General features: G+C 40.0%; 2 protein-coding genes and 1 long non-coding RNA gene across 5 annotated transcripts in view; 2 read left to right on the top strand and 1 right to left on the bottom strand.

Moving 5' to 3' along the window:
• GRB10 (growth factor receptor bound protein 10) overlaps positions 1 to 3386 on the top strand; it is a 150627-nt gene extending 147241 nt beyond the window's left edge. For all 3 annotated transcript variants that reach the window (XM_080582266.1, XM_080582264.1, XM_080582265.1), the window contains one exon: positions 231 to 3386. In XM_080582266.1, coding sequence (XP_080438392.1) covers positions 231 to 377 — 147 coding nt within the window. In that variant the 3' untranslated portion in view covers positions 378 to 3386. The remainder of the gene's footprint in view (positions 1 to 230) is intronic.
• Positions 2203 to 8365, bottom strand: LOC308190652. Its single transcript, XR_013947442.1, has 3 exons — positions 7709 to 8365; positions 7463 to 7563; positions 2203 to 6682 (listed from the first exon to the last, which is right to left on the bottom strand). It is a non-coding gene; the product is annotated as an uncharacterized lncRNA (long non-coding RNA).
• A 34-nt stretch (positions 8366 to 8399) lies between these two features.
• FIGNL1 (fidgetin like 1) overlaps positions 8400 to 18870 on the top strand; it is a 78731-nt gene continuing 68260 nt past the window's right edge. The window contains exon 1 of the mRNA XM_080582365.1: positions 8400 to 8695. The gene's annotated coding sequence lies outside the window, so the exon portion shown is untranslated. The remainder of the gene's footprint in view (positions 8696 to 18870) is intronic.

Genomic DNA, 18870 nt, shown 5'->3' with positions numbered 1-18870 from the left:
AATTTAGAATTACTCAGCCCACCAGCTTTCATTTTTATAAACAAAATATTTCAACTTGAGTTAAGACGAGTTCTTTCCTAGCGCTGTGCCTGGTTTCCTGCAGAACTCTGGGCACACGGTTGTTTGTGCAGTGCCCATCATTTATCTCACATCACAGACTGTTACTCATGTTTTTGCCCTGCTTGCATCTTTTCATGTGCTAACTTGAAAAGGACATTTTATTTCCCCAGTGTGAGGATGATGGACAGATATTTTTCAGTCTGGATGATGGGAACACCAAATTCAGTGATCTAATCCAGCTTGTTGAATTCTATCAACTAAACAAAGGAGTCTTGCCCTGCAAACTCAAACACCACTGCATCCGAGTGGCCTTATGACCTCAAATCTGACTCTCACTGAAGACTGGATTTGCTAGAAGAGTAATTGTAAGAGAATGTTGACACTGGGGAATTGGCAGATTTGTAAGTTGGTAAAAATAAATAAAAATATTATGCACCTTGGGACTCTGAAAGGGATGGATTCGACAGGTGCCAACAGACCGAGATTACTGGTTTGTCTAACACCTAAGAGCGGTTGCTGCTGAGTGTCCCAGCATCCCAAAAATGGGGGGAGGGTCTGTAAAACCATTAGTAAATTTGAAACAAAACTGGAAACTATCTTGGCTGGGCCACTTAACAGGAACAAGTGTGAAGAGAAATCTTTGAAAAGAACTCTTGCCCTGGAATAATCTTGACAATTAAGACTAGTGTGTTTACTTTTTGTATTGATCACTTTTTTTGCACTCCTACTTTGTTTCGGATATTGTATGCAGCCTATATTAGGAGCTGATGTGGCTTTTAAAATTCATGCAGGAGTTGGGTATTAATCTGCACCCTAAGATGTATGGAATGCTTCAGCCTAAAAGGATCTAGAAGAAAATCAAGAAGTGTGTGTGTATGTGTGTGTGCACGCGCGCGTGCGCCTGCCTGTGTCTCAAAACTTCTCTGGAGACCTGAGGTTCAATGATCTGCAGATGTCTTTGAAGAAGCAATGAGGATACAATTCTAAAAGAACATACCACCATATGTGTACTCTTAAAACTGTTGACTTGTAGCATTATGGCTGTAGTATGTTGATGGCATATTAGTGGCATCCAGTCATGCAAAGACTGTATTAGATTCTATGCACAAACTTTTATTATTGAAGTGGTGGTTTGTTTTTTACAGCCTTTTGACTGTTTTCCTGAGGAAACTTATTGTTACTAAATAGAATAGGACTGAATGACAATTGTTGAAACCACCATTTTTTGTGAGAAGATTCTTCTGCGGGTAGTCTTAGTATGACAGACAAACAAAAAAAATAAAAAAAACAAAAAAAACAGTGTTTTTAGCTTTATAGCTCCTTGAATTTTCAGACTGTTTCAAAGAGCTCTTTCCACATTGTAAAGCTACAGTGAAACAAAGCTCTCTTGGGGGATAGGGCATAAAAAGAACTATACCCCTTCTGCTTTCTGTAGGGCCATGAAAGTTTACATGGTGAGAAAGAACGTACTGGGAATGGAAGCTCATTTAATTGTGACTGGCATTTGTGAACTAGCTGCTGGCAATATCATCCATCGAGGTAACTGGTAATTCCTGTGTCGTACACACTAATGCACACCAGTACCTACTGCAGACAAGCACGTCTCCTGCTCTGGTGCTGGTTTGTCGTCAGAAGTACTTTATTGTTAATGTTTAAATCAATTATTTAATGTTTACACAATAATTCTTTCTGATGATAAATCAGTACTAAAATTAAATGAGTCCCATGTTAATCCTCCAACTGCAAATATTCTTTGAGCAACACGGTCGGTGCAGGAACTGTTACTGGATTAACTTTCCAACACTTCATGCGTTTATCCATAGCGAGAAATACTTCGCCCTGGGAACTTTCAGAACATAGTGCAGAACGGAGCATTCTTGAGATGGTACATGATTTATGCAGACTAGTTTGCCATCCTTACTGATGTTTGCCACTGGGTTTGAAATCTTAGCCATCTGAAAGGGTAAAGAAGGAAAAAAATTCCACACCTTTAGGTCTTCATGTAGTGTTGAGAATAGCTTAAGACAAACCATAACCTGCCTGAGTCGTCCATATCAGCTTATAACTATGTCAATGGTATAGAAACACTGTATTTTAGTTTACAGAACACATTTAGTATTTTTTTTCCATTTAATGTCTAGATATAAAAATGAAGAAACTTGATTTTGTTTTTAGTAGAAGCCTTTTTTTTTTTTAATTGTACATAGTGAAATGAGTGTTCCTGCTTTCTAGACAATGTATTTTAAAACCTTGAAATTAAGCTAACTTAAGTCTGACTTCACTTTGCATGCTTCTATTTGGCCCCTATTAGGAGAAAAAAAGATACTTGTATTGACTACATTACCAGTTTAATAAGACCATTTATGCTGTAGTTTTAAGTTTTTCTGTTTACATAGCTTAGTGACGGCCATGCATTTTTCCCAGTAGGCGGATAGTATTTGCAGTGTTTCATATTTATAAAAAACAAAAAACTTGCATCTTATTTAAATTGAGAATAAAAGTTTGACTATGAATCATGATTTTTGTATGTAGATGGTTGACTTAGTATTTTGTACTTTTCCCAGCTAAAGTGAGCTGTTTTGAGAAAGTGACCACCTTCAAAGTGGCAACAATCTTACTTAAGCAGATCACTGCTTTGTCTTCTTTCTGCTGGAAAACAGTCAATGCCACCTTAGTTTTCCAACAGATTCAGCTGGCTGCCAGCTCAGAATACCAAGGACTGAAGGACATTTGACTCTTATTTTTGTATTTAAATGACATGAATGTAAAGGGGATGCTCAGGGTTGTTTTGGAGCCTGTTGAATTTTTATCTTTTTGCCTGTGATTTTATTTTCTAAATAAATACTTCATGTAGCAATCTTGAATATGTTGAGAAGGAAAATGCCAAACCATTTTGGTAATGAGGTTACTAGTTAAGTTATGTTACGATAGGTGTTAAAAGTACAAAAAAACTTTTTATTTGTTAATTAATCTTGAAGAAACACGTGCCTCAGTTTAGATGTTTTGTCTTATCTTTTCTGCACTAAATACCTGACAGTTTGACCAATCAATGCACCTTTCCAGTGGCAAGACTTGCTTATCGTAAATTATATTGTCACAATGCAAGATTTAGTGACTGTAAAATGGAATAAAGTTTAAAGTTTCAGGGAATGCAAAAGGTATTAACTTAAGAGACAAAACCTTTATTCAATATGCTTTGCTTCATACTGTAAATAGCTTTTTGGCTTGTGAACCTAATTGTAATCTTTCAGGTATTTTTGTACAAATAAGGGACTGATATTCTGTTTCTTGTAATTAGAAATAAACGTTAATACAATGCTATTCATTTTACATTGGAATGAATGTCTTCTGTTGGCTGTATCTCCGTACACAGCACATCTCTCGCCTTAATTCTGGGTTATTTGGGGTGAGTTACCATATTAAACATTCTTTAAGAAGAGTTAAAAGGAAAACAGAATCCACGAAATACCTCCATTCCAGCTGCTCTGTCTTATGATTCCTATTAGGACAGTTTGTCCTATATTTGAAGAAGAAGTTGTTCACCTCTTTTGCTTGAGGGAAATTATTCCGGATATTCTGCTGTGATATTTACGATATTCATTTGGGAAACGTTGCTGGAATCAAATTAGGAAATAGAGCACTAGCATCTTTTGGCTTATAAAACACAACTACAACTCACTGCAAATCTGTGCTCTGGATAAAGCACTCCATTGGCATGATAGCTGCTGGATCAGGACACTTCTCAGTAGTACTTTTAGAAAGCAGTTATTTGCTCCCATAAGCCTTGTATTCGAGTGGCCCATCAGCACGAGGGTTGAAAAGCACATCTGCATAAAATATGTTTTTGCATAAACTCCTCCCACTCTGCTGGAAAGGAGTTTGGTGGTGGTTCTGCTTATTAGAGTAATAGATGGTTGGAAATGCCTCACTTGCTCATTGGACACAATCTCTCCTGTTTCTGTTTTGCTAACCCATGGAAGCCAGCAAATGCATTCCACTTGAAGTGTTAGTCATGCTTTGGCTTCAGCATGCAGTGTGACTACACAGAAGTTTGTATTGCACTGGGGTGTGAGTTATATATTAGCAGTATGAAATTCATTCATCAGCACAAGAGTAGTTGTTTTGTTTTTTGATAGTCCCCAAATTTTCTCTATCTGGAGATGCATGTTAAAGCACATAGAGCTCACTATCCTGTTAGCAGCTAAAGAAACTTACTTCATCGTTGAGTTGGACGAAGGGGAGTAATTGCCTACAGAAAGGTTTGAAGATGCCTATTCCTCGCTTAGCTAAAGGAAGCTGTGCTAACAGTGAAACTGTCCCCCTCTGCCATCATAAAAAGTCAATATAATACTACCAAAAAAAAAAAGGGGGGGGGGGGAAGAGCATGGTCAATGTGTTGCTGAGGCTGCCTAATGGCAGGGCAGCAGCATCTGCATATTTGTCCAAACTGCTCACAACTGTGGCAATTGCACAGTGACCCCTGCAGAGTTGGCCTCAGATGTTCACAGCAGGTACCTGTGCTATCAGAACGTTCACCAGTTCAAAATTAATCTGGGTCAGAAATGGGTACACGGTACAGATTTGAATTAATTGTTGTGCCTGGTAGAAGGCTTGTGCTGGTTTTACATTAATTGCAGGACAATAGTGACATGATCAGACAATGTCTGATCCCATAGGAAGCCTTCTAGCATTCATTTCACCTGCCAAAACACATTTGAACTTATGAGTAAATTTGAATTGGACTAGTGTTTTGCAGACTGTACCTGCAGCTCTTTTATCTTGATACACAGAACCCTAAAGCTGGGTTTGTTGTAACACCAGATGGCTGCTTCAGCCTGTACCTGCAAAACCAGATGAGAAAAATAGCACCAGAGAAGCCATTTTCCTTCAAGTTGAACTACAGACAACCTCCAATTTATGTTACTGCTAATTTAGGGATGCTTTAATCTGGTTTGTTGATGTCCACCTAGTATATTGCATTGTGTCTCAGGCACTGATTGTCTAACGTCCTGGGAAATTCTGCAACGATGACAGCAGATGGAGAAAAGAGATGCCTTCCTTTGAAATATCCACATCGCCTTAATTTGGGTTGCTTCTGCATCCTAAATATCATGTCTTCCTTCCTTAACTTTGAGCACAATTTAGTTAGGATTTGAAAACTTAATATAACCACAACTATGTCCAAGAGCTATATGATTTTCATTAGATACTGTGATTAGTCACATCTGAGACTTCAAAATAAATTAGTTTGTATAACACTCACATTGCAAGCTCTTAGCCTGCAGACATTCTGCTCTAATTGCTCATCATTTTGCACAGATACAAGCAGATGTTTTTACAAGGAAGATTGGTTTATCACAAGACACTAAGCTGCACCTAACAGCGTCTTATGACACTTGTTGGTTACCCAGGTTGAATGCTTTGCTTTAATCAGGTGTTTTCCATCTGTTGGCTGTAGGGTTCTGGTGCCACAAATGTTTAACAGGAAAGCAAAAGTATAAACACAGCTGCTAGCTCTGAGTCAAAGCACAGCCTGCATTTACGGACTCTAATGCTCAGGTCAGCTGCAGGCAGAAGTGTAGCTCTTCCTAAGAAAAACAGCTCATAAGAGCTAAATAGGGAAGGGAAATGAAGTAGGAAGAAGAATTGCTCTTGGGCAGTATTGCCTACTTTGTGGTTTAGTTGTGATGAGGAACGCAGTATTATGGTGCCCCACCGCTGATCACCAATTCTGTAGAAAGTCAGTTTCCCTTCCTCTTCCCTCGGACTTTACTGAAAAGTAAAGACAGATTTTATCTGCCTTTTGAAACACATTCTCCAGAGGTGACAGAATTGCCATTTGGGGTTATCAAACAAAGAAATACCTGCAGAATTGGTGTTCTCTACAACCTGCCCGTTCTCCTAACAGTGTAACTGCCATCAAGGCTAAAGGAAGGTAAAAGTATGATTCTACTGGCAATAATTTTTTAAGGTTAAAAGAGCTAAGTCAAATACTGAAAATGTACAACTTCACTGCTTCACAACGAATGCTGGATACATCCTATTTAGAAGTATTTTAATTTAGTTAGACTTTTTCAGCATTTGATTTCCTCCATTACACTTCTCTTTTCCACTGAATTTCTGGAAGATATTCATGTGTTCTGTGTGACTCTTACGTGCTTAGCTTTTATGTTAGTGCAGTACTCCCAGAATCGGGTCCAAAGACAAAAAACAGAAATGAGGAAAGCAGTGAGGATTAGAGCTTCCTGAAAAATTGCCTAACAACACAGTCATGGAAGAAAAGAATAACGACAGAATAGGTGGGTAGAAGAAATCATTTAATTTTCACTAAAGTGTATAGGGTTTGTGAAAAGAGCTGAATAACAAGGAAGAGAAACACCGAAGGCTTAAAATGTTTGTCTCAAAATACTTGCAATAAATTGCTTGAAAGTCTTTGATCTCCCTTATAAAACAGCACCACAGAGAAGAAAAAGACCGAGAAAGCTCTTCATCCTCTTTCTAATATGCACACCTTCACAATCAGAATCCTAGAAGCTGCTGTCCTTGAAGAAGGGATAAGGGAGCAGGAACTCCTGGGGCAGGAGTGGGAAGGAAGACTTAGGATGCAGTAGAAATGGAGGAGCTATAGGAAAAGCAAACAGGTTGGTCATAAGAACGGTCAAATATACAAAGATGGTTCCGCAGACTAGAAAGCAGTGACCGATGAAAGTACAGTAGACTTCTGTAAAAACATAGCCAGAATGCAAAATACTTAACTACTTTCTTTTTCAATCAAAAGTCACAGGGCATCACCTAATGTGCAGGGGCCCAGTTCAGTAGATAAAAGTTTCATCACTGACTGCCTGGATGTTAAAAAAAAAAAAAAAAATGTACCACGTGCTAAAAGTTCACCTGGGTTCATGACGTACTTATTACCATAAAGAGCTCCCACAAACTCACAGATGGAAGTTAACTACAAACATAGCATCTTTCAATCCGTAAGTCCGTGGGCCCCGTGTCACCAAGTACCAGGAGCAGTCATTACGGGAAGAATCATTACGTGACAGCCAATATTTGTACTCTTTTTTTTTTTTTTTTTTCCTCTACATGGCCATGTCTACATTTTAGAAGGGGTTTGTGGCTAGAGATATTTTTTGGTCTGATCCAGTATGTGTTCACATGAGGGCCAACTCACACAGGAACATCTGAAGGTAGCACTAGTAGCTGAGGAAAGCATTTCCCCTCAGCCTGCTTGTGGTAGGGTATGCTGCGCAATGGTAGCTGCTGATTTTGTGTGGCCTCAAAACAGGGTAATAAACGATGGGGACTGCACCTTGCGTACACCTCATCCTCTAACATGAGTACTAGAGTGGGAATAGATAATGCTCACTTGAAAGGCAGGGGTGGGTATCCCAGAACTTACACACTAATGGTTATTTCTGGCCTTTTTTTGTTCAGCTGCCGTGTAGTTGTGAAGGCCTCTCTCGCAGCAGCAGCCTTCAGGATAAAATGCAACTTTTCCTCCTGCTGTGTGGGAGCAAAGGAGAAAAAAATAAAGGAGCTGGTAGGGAGGGGTGCAACCTACTGAAGTCTTGGGTGTTTTTTTCTCACAAAGAGCTGCAGTGCGGGGGCAGGTCTGAGAGGCTGTCCCCAGCCATCCAGCACTTACACACTGAGGGAGAAGGGGGACAGCAGCTGCTGGTGCTCACTCTGGTTACATCCCAAGGTGTCGCTTGAGTTTCCTCCTGCTGAAGGGTGCCCAGAGACACATGCCAAAGGCTGGCAGCCTGGCTGGGACAGGAGGTGGCTCAGCAGACCCCAGCCACGCTCCCCGGCCCCAGGCAGCTTTTTAATGCCGAGGACTCGGGACTGCTCTGACAGAAACACAGTCCGTGAACTGGATCTTGCGATGCCAGAAAAAAGGAACACTTTCCCCCCTACACCCCGTGCCCCTCCTGGGCGGCGAGGCCGGGCCGGGCCGGCAGGCGGCGGGCGCGGCTCCTGCGTGGGCGGCTGGGCCCCGGGCGGGGGTTCCGATGGAGCCCGAGGCGCTGGGGTCTCACTGTTTTACGTTAAACATGGGGAGATTTGGGGTGTTTTGTTTTATGGAGACAGCCGACGGTGAGCTGCGCCCCTCGGCAGTGCCTGCCGTGAAACACGGGCAGATGGGTGAGGCTTCGCCGCCACCCTCCTGCAGGGGACGCGCTACAAAATGGCGGCTGAGGGCGCCGTGGGGGCTTCTCCTGAGGTGCGGAGGGCTTCACCTCAGGGCTGACACCGTGCCCCTGTGTCTTGTCATGTTCGTACATTTTCACTTGAGGCTCCCTGGGTAAGTAAGAAGTCACGTATCACACCCCAAATACCTGTGCACGGCAGCAGAATGCGTTCAGCAGCTTTCCTTTTTTTCCTCCTTATTGAGAAAGAATGGTAAAGCTGATGAACGTTGTGCAACACGTCTTAATGATTAACTACAAGTTCAGGATAAGCTCAATAGCAATTAAACCAGATAGTTACTGGCAAGGTCCGAGAAATTTTTTGGGACTACAATTCCTTAGCTGCTTGTTGTGATCTCTTCTTAATTCAACAAGAATACCAGGAAACTACTGAAAGTGCATGTTTACAAAGTGTCTGAAAAAATACTGAGATCTCCAAACAGGTAAGGATAAGCTTACTCATGTTAGAAAGTGAAGTCACCTCTGTACTTTCACCAAGTAATCCAATCTGACAAGTCGGCATAATTTGTTAAGTATTAAGCTTGTGAGCATTTAGAAATGCAGCATAATATACTCAAGTTAGATACTTCTGTTTTAATCAACATTGGTTTAAGCCAATTTTATTGAAATGGTCAGGAGTTCATAAAGAATTTTAAAATCAAAACTTTTGAATTTAAAGATTTTAAGCGAAGCAGGTTTTAACTGCTAAAATGGACTCGAAGGTACTGCTTACAAAATAAAGCTTTCTGGAGGGAAAGCAATGCTTTTGCATGGTGGCATCCTGTGCTGTATAGGAACTGAATCCCAGCTGACAAGTTACATTAACCTGTACAAATTTGGTCAGAAAAACAAATCTCTTGTTTGAAAATGCAGTTCTCCTGTTTCTATAGCTTGGTTTTATTGCAGTGTGTGAAACTGAACTTAGCTTTGCAGAGAGGTCCTGTTTATGTCATGGGAAGTGGAATTATCCCCATACACTGTCATCACACTTTCATGTCTGGCAAAATGTAGAACAGCAAATGTTACTTCAGCACTGGCAGGGCTCAGAGGAAGAAGTTAATGGATTTAGAACTACAGTTCATAGGGACTTCAATGGAAGAGGAAACAGGAATAACATGTTTTTGTCAATGATACAAGGAAAAAAATAACATACCACAATGAAAACTTGATGCAAAAGCAAGATTTTCAATACCACTATGATGTGTGCTGAAAGGTTTCTTCAGAAGAGAGCAACCTGGAAGTCTGACATTCAAAGTATGCATCTCACACCACTAATGTAAATTGAAAGTAAAATGAGGAAACTGGAATATCTATTGTGAGGAGATTTACTGAGACCAGGGGGGTGACCTGGGGATTTTTAATTATGCAACTATGTCCTTTCTGCACGCACAGTGGGGTAAAAGTTGTCTCAGTGGTAAAATGGAGATTGTCACCTGTCCTGTCTGTCCCAGGCTGTTAATTTAGTAGAGTGAAATAGCAGGACCCGAGGGAGGTGGAAATTTCATCTGTTTATCTATTTAGAAGTTATTATAAAAACAGTGTTATCAAAAAGGTTGCCGAAACCTTGTGTTTGTTTGGGAGAATGGTAGAAGATACGACAGTTTTCAAAGAAGTTTGAAAACTGGCAAATTAAACTTGCAAAAGTGTAGAAAAGTACAGAGGTATTTTCCCTTCCCTCTTTACCAGTGGGTTGGCTTCTGCTGGATTTCTGTTTGATGGAAGGTGTGCAGAGACACAAGTATGTGAGGGGATGGATAGTAGTGCTTGGTACAGTGAGTTGTTACACTGTAGTGGAAAGAAGACTGCTAAAGGTTGTTTAAGGTTGTTATAAAGTGTCTTTGGCTGTTCAGCAGACATGTATGTCTGAGAAATTTCCCTGCTGCTTCAATCCTTCCCATATTCTCACTTTAGTGTATGGTCCTTACCCTTCTCCTTCCAACATACATGAAGAAGTTGTCTCTGTTTCTCTTGGGCACCAAAAGCGATATGTTGTTCATCACATATTTGAGATCATACATTGCATAATAAGCAAAAGTGTAATAGTAAACAATATTTTGTAATACCATTACTTGTAAGTGGAAAAAAATTAGTCCAACCAATACAGCAATCTCAATTTACTTTCAGTGCATCCTAATCACAGTCCTGTTAGTCAGCTCAACTAAGAGCATTGCCCATACATGACAAGGTATGGGCTTGTACACAGTATGCAGAACTCCAGCAGTACTCAGAGGAGTGTCTCCCCATCTCACCGCTCAATCTTCCCGTGGGTTACGTTTCATCTCATCTCGTGGCAAAGATATCTTTCCTGCAGAAAACGTTTTGAATACAACGATTTTGTTGTAACTTTTTCACTTTCTTGATCATGTGCGGATTGTATCTCCACCTAAGAAATAAATGAGAAGAGATCGTAGGGTAAATAGTCCTTACTTGAAAAGCAAACTGGGATTTTAATGTTAGTTTCTCTGTCAGAACTGCCAAAGGTGTTGTACACTTAAAGGACTGCTCTTAAACATTAATACTAACCATTTTTTCCCATTTGCTTTAGAAAGGAACCTTTATTTTTAAAATTCATGGCAAGTTTGCTGAGCTTTGTGAAGGTGTAATAGTTTTTTGTCCTACCCTTCTTGGTTGTACGTTTTTGGCAAACAATAGAGGAATTGGTTGGTTATAGGGATTCAAATGTAATTTATTGTTGTTATTCTTTCTTGTATTATATCAGAGATATTACTTTACTCCTGATATTATTCTTAGCAGTTTCAAAGGCAGAAAATTGGAATGTTTCTCTAAGCAGACTACTAATGTGAGGATTAATGGCAACACGTCCTTTTTCCTTTTTTTTTTTCCTTTTTTTTTCCATTGGTTTTACAGGCAAAGGTGTCACTCCAGTACTACATAACCTATCATTGGGTCTCTGTAAAGGATATACCTCCCAGTTAGTGACATAGTGATGTAGCCAATATTTATAAGACTGGGTATGAAGCAGGGTTTTGAAGTGGTTTGAGCAAAGATAAGGTGGAAAGTTTGCAATCACTGAGCGGGCTGTAAGAAGAGAGGACATGGGACTTGTCTGATCTTAAAATTGGAGACAGTGCAAGTCATAGCAGGAGCAAGAAGCTGGAAAGTGTATAACCCAAAGAGAGGGTTTTTGGTAGCATGTCAGAGCTCTGAGCCAGGCTTGCCAAACTTGGCTCTGTGACATTCCTTATGTTTCAGAAAATTCTTTTCCTTTTATACCCAGTATCTGTCTGATTGAGAGGGTAATGTCAAGCACTGGCATGAGCAATACCGTTGTGCAGCTTGGAGTAAAGGGTTACATTAACATCTTAAAATGCATAGAAGGATGCTACAGAGAGAAAGGGAATCTCTCTTGTTTGGTAGGTAGGATGTAAACTAATAGACTAATATTGATAAAAAGACATCCTAGAAGAGAATTGGTGCATCAGTAACAATCGTAATGCACTGGAATATTTTGTTTAGGAAGGCTATAAATTCGGTGTCAGAGTACTGCTGTCCTAAAGTTGCTTAGATCGTGTCGTAGCTCTGACACACGACAGAGCGCACATACAGATATGTGAAATAACAGGACTATTTCTTTAGGACACTGCAAGCATCATTATTAAGACTACTCAGTCATGTATAAAGGAGTTTAGAAAATTCAGAAAAACTACGCATGGCGCTTCCTGCTTTTAGAAACAATCCAAGTACAGGGAATTAGAAACAACTGTGCAGCACCTAGAACCTGGTGCATGCAGTTCCCGGTGAATATGCATTTGCAGGTACATAGGGCGGGCTGAAAGCTGCCAAAAATGCCAGCACCCCAGAAAGGTGGCAGGCAGACACCTTTTCCCTTCAGGCAGTCCCATAAAGGAACCGGTCATTGCAACAGGGCTCATACTGACCTTTTCCATACTGTTCCTTTAAAGGGAGAGAGCGAGAATAAATGCAAAGGATTTAGGAGGAGGTGATACTTCTTTAATGGCATCCTGTGGGTGCATTATCTTGCACGTTCAGAGACCTTTTTCTTTGTAACTCGCTCTGATTTGCACATTTCTTTGTGCAATTTTAAAAAGGTTGGACAGTTTTCCCTGAAGAAATACATGTGCCTTCCAGCAGTTTTAAATTGCTCGTGATATGTTTGATATCCTTATACATCTGCCACCCCATCAGAATCTTGCTGAGCTCTTGACTGCAGTGCTTCCTGTGGTAATTATATTTTCTGCAGTTTTAACCACACATCATGGGAAAAAACTGTTTCCTTTTGTCTGTTTTTAATCTGCTGTCTTTTAATTTCACTGAGTAGTCCCTCTCGGGCTTTTGAAATTTGAAAAACAGAAGTCCTTCATCTTTTCCCTTTGCTCTTTCCTTCCTTCTCCCTTCCTCGGCTTCCTGACGTTGCTCTATTTTCGAAGCTAACCAGGCCCACTCATTTGAATCTTCCCCAGAGGAGGGGGTAGTGCCTTTGAGGAGAAATCTTCTCTTAAACTCCAGGAGAGCAGCAAGGTTTTTTCGCAAGTGAAAATCTGAGAGCATATTGAGTATTCCGGAACCGTTCCAGCAATAGATCAAAAGTCACTGGAAGATTTTTTTGTATAATTCACCGACTTGTTCTTGCTGGGTCCAAAGCTCTTGCTATTCTCGATCGTGCTACTTATTAAACAGAGGTGTTTGTTCAGCAATGCCGCCAAAGTTGCTTAGGCTGAGTCCATTAGTTTGGCCCATAAGATTTTGCGGAGTTTAATTCCACCTTCCCTCCATAGGCTATGTTACTTCAGAATTAACATTACTGAGCTCCCCAAGATTTTGTGTGGTGTATTCAGCAAGTGACATTCCTAGCTGTCCTCCCCAGTCCTGGCGCTGCAGCTTTAATGGGAAAAACAGAAAGGGTTGGGGATGATGTCCTTACCACAGGCTCTCCTATGCTTAGTAACAAATATTTGCTAAGAAATACAAAAGTAATGCTTCTTTCGTGTATCTTAGGCAGCTGCGGTTGTCTGCCTGACCTCCTTGGCAGGAGCTGTGACAGAGATGGGATGCAAAAAGAATGGACCGGGAGAAATGCACACTGTAGTGATGGCTAGTGGCAGGTCTGAGACCGAGATGGGGAGTGAGCTTGTGCTGTAATAAAAGGTGGACTGACGATTAGAGAAGTTTTGGGAGAGAAAGAGGAGTATAGTGCGTATTTATCCCCATGGTTATTGACACCTATTCAAGACGTTCCGTAGAATGGTAGTATTTTCTGTATATAAAAGTATAAAAGACCAGCTAATTTTAAAGAATTTACATACGAAGTGGAAAAACACATTAAACAAAATAACGTATCTCTGGACAAAAAGAAATCATGACTAGAGAGTATTTCCTTTGAAAGATATAAACTAGAAAGGTGTCACCAATGTCTTGATATTAAATACTAAAAACATTCTAAGGATGATCTAAATTTGATTTAAAAAAAAAAACAAACCACCATATCAGTAGGTTTTCTAAATAATGTATAAATGAAGTTTAACATTACAGTGTAGACACAGAAAGGCTTAATTTTAGAGAAATAGCTTGAAAATCTCTGTATCACTGTAATTAGTACTACACAGCATTAAAGACCAAACATTAATTGAGGTATGCAGTCAAACTTTATTATAAACATAGATGCAGAATTATCAATGCTAGATGTATAAGTCCTGAAATCGAGTAATTTTTTGATATTCATTTCCCTTAATAAACCAATTCAACTGATTAATTCAAACTAACCAATTAAGTGATGAAAACATTTGGAAAGCTTTGTAAACAATAACAGCAGAAAGTGGAAAAGTAAGCAATAGAAAGCATGTGCTCAAACAGAAGACATTTCCCACAAAAGCTTCCTTCTGGCGTTTTTGTTGAACTTCCCGTGCCCAGCTGAGGTGCAGATACAGGCCTCCTTGGGCAGTCACCAGCCAGCAGCAGGGCCCTGCTGTAATCCTGAGCGGTTTCACCGCTGCCACATGGCCTGAGTCAGCAGAGAAACAGCCAGCTCGAGCTGGATGCACACTGTGCACATCCTCTTGTGCTTTTTCTTTCTTTCCTTGATCTTTTTTTAGTGTTTTGATTGTTTTTCTCCTACCATAATCTTCTATTCCTTCACTATTCTTTTTCCTCCAAGGAAGTTTATATTTAATGTTGGCGTCTGTCCCTAGAATCCTTTTTTTTAATCAGCTTGTACTAGAAGTTATTTAATTATTTAGTGATACCTTCCTTGTCATGTTTGTTGTGGATAATAAAACACAACTGTCCAGCCTTTGCTCGGGTGGGGACGTAAACACATGTTTATATATGTTAGGCTCCTGTTACAAGATTTTTTCCAGGCTCTCAGAAATCCTTTATTTGCTGGTTGCTGCCATGGCAGGAGCATCGTGCTCTCGTCTCCCGTTTTCTGCTGCCTTGCACATGCCAGAAGGATTTTCTGGCACTGCTGGCTAGAAAGACTCTTCTTCCTTTCATGTCCCTGCCTTGCCAGCTTTCAAATTCCATAATTCCACCATTCTGGAATTATAAATAATTATTCACTTAGATACCTGGAGAACGGGTACGTGTGTGCTGATTACTGAGGTCAACAGTTCTGGGACCACCAGCTGGGTAGGAGCTTTGTTGTGCCAGGCTACTGAGAATATAGTTTATTATGATGCAAAAGGTAAATTAAAAAAGAACCCACAGCCTTACAAAAGTGTATTGTGCTAATGAATGATAAGACAAAAAATAAAATACATTATTGTGATTATATGCAAGTGTGAGGATTCTCTGTGACTGCATCAGCAGCTTAGCTAGTTACACGACTGATCTCAAGATTACCTGCCCAGGGCACACAGCCTTTGCGTGAATCCCTGCCCTGGGTAGCTCTTATGCCTGCTTCTACCTCCTCCTTTTAAAGTGTGCTGATATTTCTGATTTTCTTCATCCTGATGGCTGTGCTCCTGGCTTTGGGTGATTTCCTTTCTAGCTCCAGCCAGCCAGCTTACTCTGACCTCAGGATTTACAAATTCACAAAGAAAATTGCATTTAAACTTTTTGAAGGTAAGGATGCCCCAAGATTTGCAAAATCTACCTGGGACAGAAAACACAATCAAAACCTAGCCATCAAGACTCTGAGACAACGTTGCCACAACTAGGTGTCACCCCTCTCATTATTTGTTTTTTGGGGGGAATCTGTTGAGGTCAGGAAGGATAAAAGACTTCCTGTCTACACAGCTACACAAATGGGATTTAATTAATAAATATAAAATCTGATTACATGGTTGTACAGGCTAATAATTGTCCCTTTTGTGTGTGGGTGTGTATGTATATATGGTGAATCTGAGATTATTTTTACCATTTAATCATCCTTTAAAAAAAATTAAGTCTTTTTTGCCATTAAAATAATTCGCCATGTTGAAAGTTGGTCTGTTCAGCCCACTAATTACTTGTGTGCTAGTCTTTAAGTGACTTTAAGTAGCAAAGTGCTTATTTGCTGTTGCTGTGGCTTCTTCACGTGTTTTCTTCCAAGGTAAAAATAATAATAATTTAAAAAAAAATAGTTTTTTTTCTCCTGCAACTTTTTCTTTATTGTGGATGTTCCTTTGGATAACATTTTTCTAATTCAAGAACAGATTTCTTATCCATTTAAATGGATACACAAATTTAAAAATACATCACGCCCTTTTGGAACAACAGTTTTTAATGTAATGACTCTTTATGAACAATCACTTTAAGGACCCAAACTTTGGGAGAAATACCATAGCCAGTAGTAGGAGTTAGGTACTAAGGGTGTGGCAGAGGGAAGCCAGTTTTATTCATCTTACAAAATAAGAAACTGTATTACAGATTGGTAAGCAAATGTCTGCTGGCACCTTTTCTCATCAGTTCTTATCCATCCTGCCGTTCAACATTAAAAAACATGTTTCAATTACTTCATTTTATTTAGAAATTCATCCCTAACTCTGTTTCATCGCTCTTGAAACTTAAAATAATGTTCTGCAAGTGGTACTGGGCCTGTTGGTTTGTTTTTACTGTATTACTAGGAAGGACATATTCGCATACTTTTGATTTGTCTTGCTTGTTCCTAGCACAAAGTTTAACCTCCACTGCCTCATTCTTAAAATTATAACAAAACCCTTGTGATAGAGGCTGTTTGTTGCAGATTGCTTTTAAGTATTTGTTTTTAGCATACGTACATTTGGTACATAAAATGCAAAAGTTGATGTGAAGAGTGATGATCAGTACTCTGAAACATTGAGCATTATTAAGAATATCACATCTAATATAGCTCAGCTTGCCACCAAGTATTGATTTGTCATCTTGCAGTTTCTACTGCTCAGTACTACTACGTGTTAGAAGTAAGACTGTACTTGCTTCAGAAGAGGACTGGTCTTTTGAAAACATGCTGTCCCTACAGACTACTGGTAGCTACTTCAGCAATAGAAACCTCTCTGACGAGTAGTGAAGATGTCTTGAAATTACTGAGATGATGCATCAAATTTTGTTTTATCCAAAGACACATAAAATGACCTTTTGCTCTAGAACAGTAATCATGAAAGGAAACTGGAAGGAAAACAAAACAAATGTAAACTAGAAGCACTGTTCTTTTCCATTCTTAAGTTTCTTTTTGAAAGCAGCAGGAAGGTTATCTTTTTAACTAAATAGGAAATGATATGAATATTGATGGCTCAGTCATTAATTTCAATAGGTATTTAACAGGACAAACATGGAGAGAAATATGAACTAGGTCATGCTAGATAATAGAGTGTAGCTGAGAGCTGTGAGTACAGGAAGTTTTCCTCACTGCTGTCATCTATACATTATACTCAAGGTACCTCTACAATCCCGATTAAGCTACTTCAGCCCATTTTTCCCTGATGAGGAAGTGAATACGACCTCATTATAAGAGTACTACAGTTCCACCAGTCCCTATTCCAAATCCAACAGGTGGAGCCATGGCAAATACTTTGAGTCCTACCACATTCTGGATCCCTTGTTCCCCAGACTTCTTCCACATGCCAGCTGAGGATGCTGCTGGCCATGTTGCCATTGCAGCTTCACAGCTCCTCTTCCTGGGTGGCAGCAGTAGCAGCCAGCAGAGCTATAGCTGTGAGCTGAAGGTAAGTGTAAGCTGAGGATCTAAGAATGCTGTTGGACTGTTCACAACAGCTTGTTATCCTAGGATTGGCAGAAACAAACTACTTTTTGTATGTACCCATTGAATAAATGGATGTCACCTGATTGTTCAATGACCAGGAAGTGTCTTCCAGTATACAGAGGTCACGCAATCCATCCCTTATTTAAATCACATTGATTTAAATTATTTCCTTTATCTTAGCAGTGTCACAGGCTTAGAATATGCTTGATACTCATTGTGTTTGCAGTTGGAGAATTATGAGTTAAGCTCCTTTTTTATATAGTAGATTAATTATTCCAATTATTTTTCTTTGAGTTCAGTTACGTAACCTGGAGACTACTCCAGGTAGTTTATGAGCCTGTTATTGTGTAAGATACACTAACATTTCATCAAAATTGTGATTTATTTACTGTGATTTTACATACCAAGCACACATTAAGAAACAAAATTAGCAAGCAGTATAAAATATTAACTGCTTGTAAATCACTCAAGTTGGAGCATGTAGATGCAGAGCAGTTTTCTTTATTTCTGCTTCAGTGAGTAATAGGCATAGGTCTGGATTGGTGTCTTGTTGAAAGAGAGAAACGGAGAATATTATCACTCAGAATTCAGCAGCAGCTAAAGGCAGGTAAGGTATTTTGTTCCATGATATATTGCCAAGTATGTAAAATAAAGTGTGCTGGTGATTCTCCTTCCTTCAGCATACTTTCCCTCTGTTCTGTATTCTCTGACCATTGAATCATAGACTCACAGAACCATAGAACGGCTCAGGTTGGAAGGGACCTTAAAGGTCATCTAACTCCAACCCCCCTGCCATGGGCAGGGACACCTCCCACCAGACCAGGTTGCCCAAAGCCCCATCCAGCCTGGCCTTGAACACCTCCAGGGATGGGGCATCCACAGCTTCTCTGGGCAGCCTGTGCCAGTGCCTCAGCACCCTCTGAGTGAAGAATTTCTTCCTTATATCTAATCTAAATCTCCCCTCTTTTAGTTTAAGACCATTCCCACGTGTCCTATCATTACCTACCCAAGTAAAGAGTCCTCCATCCTTTTTATAAGACCCCTTGAAGTACTGAAAGGCCACAATGAGGTCTCCCTGGAGCCTTCTTTTCTCCAGGAGAAGAGTGAAAAATGGCATTTTTTAAACACATCCTGCTGATGAAGGTTAGGCTGGTGATAGATGTAGAAGAGTTGTCTCTTAAGACTCCACTCCTAAAGTCAACATCACGCCTAAATAAAACAAATAGTTCTAGATTTAAAGAATTAGCGGATGAAGGAAAAAAAATCCATCTCAGAACTCCCAAAAGTGGACTGGGTCATCTCTCAGGGAACTACACGGAAAGACTGGTATAAACACAGGTAGCTTCTAGACCAGCAACATCAGACCTTTGCACACAGAGGTTCGAAATCTGTGCCTCTGACTGGAGACAAACTTTGCCAGAGCGTGACTGGGGAGGTGCTGCCACATTAAACCTGACCTGGATTTAGGCCATTTGGATT

This window comes from Anser brachyrhynchus (assembly GCF_964034855.1).
Source record: "Anser brachyrhynchus genome assembly, chromosome: 2".
NCBI lineage: Eukaryota > Metazoa > Chordata > Aves > Anseriformes > Anatidae > Anser > Anser brachyrhynchus.
The sequence above is the reverse complement of the archived record's forward strand: the minus strand, read 5'-3'. Positions and strand labels throughout refer to the sequence as shown.